Below are 8131 nucleotides of genomic sequence, written 5' to 3' on the forward strand. Positions count from 1 at the left end.
ATTCATACAGACAGTTTTGTGAGTAGAAAAGCGAAAGCCATTGTCGATGCTCAAGAAGTAAAGACGATCAAGATGGTGCTGAAGACGCCACTCAGTGAAGCAGGTCCATGGAGAACTGCAATAGATAGCAAAATTGTCAACAAAAAGAGAGCCGAAGATGCTCGGCAGGAGACAGGCCATTATAGAGTTAATCGCGATAGTAAAGAGGACAACACTCAGGATGGGACCCTGAGGCACACCATTTTCCTGGATACAGGTGTCCAACAAGGCAGACCCCACTCGCACCCAGAAAAATCGGTCTTGTAAAAATGCCCAAAGAAAACAGGCAGGTGCCCACAGAAGACCCACATGTAAAGAGTACGAAGGATACCAGTTCTCCAGCAGGTGTCTTAAGCCTTCTCCAAATCGAAAAACACAGCTACAGTCTGGGATTTCGCAGAAAACCATTCACGGTTGGACAAAGTACTGAGATGGTCAACTGCAGAAAGAGAAGGGTATCACTCGAGCCTCCTTCACTTGTTTCTGATGGAGGAAGGCAGGGTGATAGTGGGAAGACCTCGCAACTTTGGCAAAATGATGGCCCAAGGTGTCGGAGATAGCAAGAGGGTCCACGATGACATCATCAGCCAATGCCAGGCCAGAAATTGGGGAATGGATCTCGGTGCCAGATAGCCGTCGGAGGCTGGCCCACACGACAGAGAAAGCTGTGGAACTGTCAAAAGAACTAGTGAATGAAAGCCAGCTAGCTGTTTTGCTATCCCACAGAACACAATGACACTTCGCATGCATCTGTTTATAACGAATGCAGTTCGCCAGCGTAGGGTGGCAGTTAAAAATGCGGATAGCTCGTCAACGTGTGCGAATTGCATCGCGGACTGCCTCAGTCTATCAAGGGACTATGTGGTAAAGAAGAAGTGTGAGGAATGGAACATTCTGCAGCACTAAGGATAACACTGGTGAGATTGTTCACCTGGTCATCGCAACTGGGGGATCTTGTCCTTCGAAGGTCGCCAGGGAAGAATTACAGTGCCAGTCGAAGGCAGAGTACAAGGGGGTGCTGCAATGCTAAAAGCAGCCGTAAATCCTCTTTGTGGAACTGAAGGCCGTGAACATTCCATTGGAGGACAGTCAGGAGGAAGGAATGTAGGGGTGTCAACTCGGCGGACGCTGAGTGACAGCCGGTGTGGAGTCGCTATTACAGGGCACAGACGCAAGAGGCTCCTGCTCCGTGGGGTCCACAGAAGCATCGGCTTGCTTGTGTGGTCAGTCCGTGGAGTCCAGTGCTGAAAAACAGTGTATGATGCGCACTGGTGAGACAGAGGCCGGCTGGGCTGAGGTACCACCGTCGAATAGGATCTTCGAGCTGGTGAAGGAGAAGACTGTTTGCCTTTAGCGGTCTTCTTCAAGCCTTTCCAGTTAGAGGAAGACTCGCGTGGTGTTTGGCTGGAGGGAAAGAGGAAGTCTTCACAGGAGTACTCATTCTATCCTTTCCTGTCTAATGGTAGTGCAGTTGGTGGCTTCACCTCTCGAGGCGAGAGTTTGACGGTTTGTTGCACAGCGGGACGGGGGGATGGCAATGCTACCGTGACACTGGGCGTCTTCACAACCTCAGAGCTGAATTTCAGGTCGCACGCTTGCATGGCCGTGTCCTTCGTGGAGCGAGGGACAACAAGAACAGAACTATGGTGCCAGACAGGAGAATACAGGGTTTACAACTAGCCAGTAACTTACGAGCTACTGGGTAAGGCACCTTTTCCTTTACCCAAATCTCTTTGACAGCCTGCTCATCTAGGTACACGTGACAATACCGAGAGGTGGGGGCGTGGCCACCATTGCAGTTGATACAGCAGGTAGAAGGTGGCAAGTGATTGCCCTCATGTGCATCCTTGCCTCAGGTTACACATTTGGCTGCGTGTCGACAAGACATTCTAGTCGATTGAAATGATGACACCGGTATGCGCATCGGGTTTGGAATGTACAGCTGGACTGTCATAATTTCATAGCCTGCTTTGATCTTTGACGGCAGCACCACTCTATCAAAGGTGAGGAAAAGACTGCGGGTGGGCACTACGGAAGAATCTACATTTTTCATCAGACGATGGTTGGCAATGGCACCCTGATCGGAGAGATAAGATTGTATTTCGGCCTCAGTTATACAGTCGAGCAGCCTGGTGTAAATTACACCATGGGAAGAATTCAAAGTGAGATGGGTTGGTTTGTTGTTTTGGAGAAGGAGACCAGACAGCGAGGGCATCGGTCTCATCGGATTAGGGAAGGACGGGGAAGAAAGTCGGCCGTGCCCTTTGAAAGGAGCCATCCCGGCATTTGCCTGGAGCGATTTAGGGAAATCGCGGAAAACCTAAATTAGGATGGCCAGATGTGAGATTGAACCGTCGTCCTCCTGAACGCGAGTCCAGTGTCTAAAAAGTGAGATGGGCCTCGACATGAACAGGGTAGCCATGGAGAAGCGAAATAGCAAGCAGTTGTTGCGTTTTGGAAGCAGAAGCTGTCTCCAAAAGGAAAGTGCAATTCCGTAAATGAGAGCAGGAGTTTAAAGGGCCAGCAAATGCATCAACTCCTTTCTGAATAATAAACGGATTGACCATGGCGAAGGACTGACCATCTTAAGTAAGTGAGACCACAAGGAACTATGGTGCAGTGGGAAGGGTCTTTGAATCAATAGCCTCATTACATTTATGTTTGGTAGACACTGAATGGGGATATGATTGACTCAGCATGAGAAAATCCCACACAATTGCCAGAGTCTCCGATGGCACGCTCCCTTCACAAGGGGACGCACCCGTCTTAGGTGATGGCTCACACCTCAGGTCACACCTCCCGAACATCTGACAGAGGGACCAATAGGCAATTTGAGAAGGTTGCAGCTCAGGCAATGACCCTTCCCTGGGCCTGGCCTGTACCAGGCCGAAGCGGGGGAATGAGAGGAGGGGGGGGGGGGGATGTGAGACTGTTTTTACATCTGTGACAGAATACAGAACATTCCCAAGAATTCCCCAGACATGTTCCTCAAGGGAGATGAAAAAGTATAGCAAGAGGATAAACATGCAGCACGGAAGAGAAAACTGCTGCCAAAGGCTGGGACCCGTGATAGCCAAGCTCAAAGCCACCAAAGAGTGCTGAGCCCCCTGAGGAGCGAGGAAGAGGAGGGGGAGCAAGCGGGGCACAAGGGGGGTGTGGAGGCGGACAGGGCACAAGGGGGGGGGAGGAGGCGGGGCTGCGAGCTTGGCACAAGGGGTTGCGGGGCTGTGAGCAGGGCACAAGAGGGGTGCGGGCTGGGGGGGGGGGGCTGCGAGCGAGTCACAAGGGAGGCCAGGTTGGGATTGGGGCACAAGGAGGGGAGGGTGCGAGCGGGAGGGGGGTGAGGAGGAGTGCGGATGTCGTATTTTGGTTCTATCTTATAATTTTCTTCAATATAACAGCATTTGCTTGTCTTGCGTAGAAGGTTTTTTAGGACGAAACCCTTTGTGATGTGATATTAGGGTGATGTCATGTCAATGCCTATGGAATTAGAGAGGGCCATAATCTTGGATTGGGGAAGAAAAGTTTCTGAGCCACTTAACAGGATTTACCATAGCATTGGTTTTGAGTGATATAGGGAAACCACAGAAATCCTAGATTTTGTTTGTGTACAAAGTAGTGGTATGGACCTTTCTAATGAAACGTATCACAAACACCAGCTTTAGTCTGTATGGTTTCTGAGATACTGCTTTTTGAAATCATCGTCAAACAGAAAAAATTCTGGTCATGAATAATTAACAGAATGTTTTTGGTTATGTTCTGTTTCCGTTAAATTAATAATTAAATGTAGGTCTGTGAAGGACAACAGTCAAACTGAAATACTGTTGTGTGTTGGTGGCATTAATACGAATGAAAGTGTGGATGATTCAGTGCTATGCTACTTGGAGTGTCATATTCAGTTATGGAGTTGCTTGTAGATGTCCCTCTCCCAGTTCTCACAACTGCCTTTCTGTTTTCTGAAGTGTCATTATCAGTACCATAGAAAATGAACTTCAGCTATTTGGTACAGTTTTGACTGACCTCTAGCAGCTGCTCTTTTTTACTAAAGCAGTATTTGCAATAACTTTCCCCCCCTCCTACACCTACAAATTTCACTCTTTTTTTTCCATTTCATATCATTCATTTTCTTATTATGAGGAAGTTATTTCAAGGTTTTACAGATTAAAGATTCAACCCCCTAATTCTTATTTTCTTCACAGGGGTTTTGAAGATGTAATTCCTGTGTATTTACAATGGCAGACATTAGATGAAAACTCATCCATAAATATTTGAAAGCTATGTAAAACCATTCAGTTTAAATTATTTTATAGGAGCTCTGCACATGCACTGCACGCACGTCTCTCTCTCTCTCTCTCTCTCTCTCTCTCTCTCTCTCTCTCACTCACTCACTCACTCACTCACTCACACACACACACACACACACACACACACACACACACACACACACACGCACGCACACTCTTGCACAGGCACAGGCACAGACACAGACAGAGACACAGACAGAGACATACTTACGAAGTTTATTCCAGTTTCCTTACAACGTTCTTCAGCTTCAAGGCACATGATTTTTATATCGTGCAAACTGAAAGAATCAGTTGGCATCAAGAATTCTGGATCATCAGTTGATTCATTTAATACTTTCATCACCTCCTGAAAAAATATGATCCTTGGAATTATTTAATTCCTTGTGATACATTGGAGAAAGGAAACTATACTCAGTTTTTATGAGGGATCTTCAAAAAGTAAGTTAAACTTTATTATGGCTGGTCATGTAACTTTTATTGAATGCTTCACTACACCTGAAAGTGATATACATGACACTATTTTTCAAAGTAGTCACTAGTTCCTGTAAACAACAGTTGGAACATTCTATCAATTGTTCAATTCCATGACTATAGAAATCCGTGTGAATGTTGTCGTCATAAAAAAAATCTGCAACTGCTGTAAAACAATTCATTAACTGCCTTGATTTTGTCATCTGTGGTCAATAATCTTCCATCCCAAACAGTACCACCCACATATGTGTTGCATCAAGACTAGACACTGCATTTGGTTCATATACTAGCAGAGTTTCATAGTGAATCAATCTTTAATTGAGACTTTTGCTTGCAAGGACATTACTGTTCTCCAAACTTGAACTTTTGATTACATTTCCAGTTCCTGCACTATTTAAAATCCAAGCTAGGATGCATCTGTAATCTGTGCTGCAGGAGAACTGTTTGCAGAAAATCCAGAACATGTACTCTGCTGACAATGTGCCACTCTTGTTGCACAATAGTCTTAACATGAGATGACATATGCCACTAACTTTTTGAAGTCCTCTAACATTATGATACCAAAAGTGAAATAGATTAATCTGAAACTCCCGTCTGTTGATACTACTGGGTGAGGCAGTTGCAACAAATAGAGAGATTGGCCTTTGCTGATAAAATCAGTGAGGTTTAGCATGTAAAACAAGGAACACTGTTAATGCTTGATGCTATATAACCTTTACTTCCTATTATTTCTTTTAAAAAAAGTTACAAATGATGTTTGAAATGTTGACGTATGATAATGTTTCAAGTATTCTGCATGCTGTACTATGTGCTTCAAAAATTGCTGGCAGAATCAATGTGATAGCTGGTGCTTTTAATTTGTAGTAGCCCGACACTACTTATGCACTACTCAGTATTTTTAATGTACGACTCTAGCATAACAACAGGAAAGCAAAATTTTTTGGAGGGTCAAATGTTTACATCTCTTTTTCCAGTTTAATATTTTGTCCAATTCTCAGTGAAAGACAGTTCCAGTTCACTGTAGCAAAACGAACTCCCTCAGCAACTTTGCACACATTGCATAGTAATGACACTTATGTAGTCTGGATCCACAATGAAGAACTAGAATGAGAAGAAGCTGGAATATGCAGTCCGCTCTTACTGCGCCTCTTTTTCTTTGCTTACTTCTTAAATTTCGTATAACTTCTAAGTAATATATATGTAGATGTTCAAATATTTCAAAACTTTAACTACGATCTTCCCCACTTAAAGTCATTATTCAAGATATTATTTTCAGTGTGTTGATTCCAACGTTGCATTTAGTTTTACTGGCAAATCTCTTAATCAAAGGATGTGTGTAACTGAACTTTTTACTGCAGTACAACTTAGCAAATATTGTGTGAGCTAATATGCATTTGTAGACTTAGTGAAACCATTCATTAGACAAACCGGCATTCTTAATTTTCAGCAATTTAGTTGAAATTATGTGGATATAATTCACTTATGAGATGATAATTAACATTTACATTCAGAAGAAGTTACATTTTTCATGGTAGATCTTGCCTCTGTGCTTGTTAGATTCCAATCTTTTCCATTTTACTTTCACTGACTCAGTTTTTATGTGCAAGATGACATATTTCACTAATTGATTAATTAAGATTTTTGCATAATTTACCACAATTATCGAGATGGAACTTTTACCTGGAAATAGGGAATTCCCAATACAGATGCATAAAATAATGTTGTAAACATTTTTAATCCCTTAGACCACCACAGATCTCGTGAACAATTACTGTTAAAACTTATATATACTATCTTGAGTAGCAAAATCTCCTTTAGCAATACTTCAAATAATTATGTAGTTTCTGAAGCAACAATTTGCTCAGTGAGACACCAACCTAATTCTCAATCCACTCATTCACATAACATGTTCCTTTAAAAGTCGGCAGAAAATGTTCACTATAATATCATTTCCACGAATGTACATTCATCGCTATCTGTAAAAATTAGAGCCTAAAAACCCACTAGTGAATCCTCTAATTCAAATTTGTAAATATTTGAATTGTGAATTGCGTTGTGGAAGGTAGGAGGATTGGGCATGCATTTTCATTGGAACAATTGATTGTTGTGCATTACAGTCTTTTTTAAAGACTGGACCTAGTGAAATACTGCTGTGTAACTTACTTTGATAGATTATTACAAGCTCCGCCTTTACTGTGATGCGTAATGTAAATATGAACTGTGTTCTGTACCACATTCAATATTTTTGCTTGGGTGACTTTTAGAGTAACTGCTAATGCTTGGACAGTGTTCCTAAAAATTGTGTTTTAACAATGACATAATATGTATGCTAAATTATGCCACAGGGCTGTTACTGTAAGTGAGAGCTAAGCTGATATAGATGCTATTTATTCTACAAAGTTAAGAAACTACTCATTGCCCCAACAATAAGACATCAAGTTTAATAAGTACATGGGAAGTTAATTCAAAAATGGTGTTTGTACATCAGTGATGTTTGAATTCCACAGCTACTGATGTGCTACTAAAGAGGCAAAGAAGAAGAGAGTACAGAAATCCAGTTGGTTATCTTATTCCTAACTACTAACTCCTCAATTTTCTGGGACTGCTCAACTCATCTTCCACAATTCTATGTCACTTGGTCCTTTCCCAAATGTAAAGCATCTTCCCTTGACATTGTCTTTCACCTTACTAAAGCTGACATGCAATGTGTATATGTTATAAAACCAATAAGCAACAATAAACCTTGTGGCAAATCTTATTCTACAAAATGAGAGTATGGTGTGTGTGTGTGTGTGTGTGTGTGTGTGTGTGTGTGTGTGTGTGAGAGAGAGAGAGAGAGAGAGAGAGAGAGAGAGAGAGAGAGAGAGAGCATGGGAGGGGGGGGGGGGGGGGGGGGGAGAGGCATCTATATCTACATCTAAATTTACACTTCGCAAGCCACCCAACGGTGGGTGGCAGAGGGCACTTTACATGCCACAGTCATTACCCTCCGTTTCCTGCTCCAGTCACGTATGGTTCGCGGGAAGAACCGACTGCTGCAAAGCCTCTGCGCGTGCTTGAATCTCTCTAACTTTATATTCGTGATCTCCTTGAGGGGCGGAAAGAGGGGGGCGTGGGGGGGGGCAGGAGAGAGGGGCATGGGGGGAGGAGAGAGGGGCATGGGGGGAGGAGAGTGGGGCATGGGGGGGAGGATTGGAATATACGAAAATTGTAAAATTACTAATATGTCAAAGCGGTAACCAAGCACAGGAAAACGTTTCATATATACCACTTCAAAGCTGCTAAAATCTCTCCCCCTCCACGCCTATCTCACCCCC

The 8131-nt window shown here is 43.3% G+C and overlaps 1 protein-coding gene across 1 annotated transcript in view; it reads right to left on the reverse strand.

Annotated features, from left to right (window-relative positions):
* LOC124616718 (kinesin-like protein KIF14) overlaps positions 1-8131 on the reverse strand; it is a 250548-nt gene that overhangs the window by 61829 nt on the left and 180588 nt on the right. Inside the window, exon 14 of the mRNA XM_047145078.1 lies at positions 4555-4689. Coding sequence (XP_047001034.1) covers positions 4555-4689 — 135 coding nt within the window. The remainder of the gene's footprint in view (positions 1-4554; positions 4690-8131) is intronic.

The sequence above is a fragment of the Schistocerca americana genome, chromosome 5, assembly GCF_021461395.2.
Source record: "Schistocerca americana isolate TAMUIC-IGC-003095 chromosome 5, iqSchAmer2.1, whole genome shotgun sequence".
In the NCBI taxonomy this organism is placed as follows: Eukaryota; Metazoa; Arthropoda; class Insecta; order Orthoptera; family Acrididae; genus Schistocerca; species Schistocerca americana.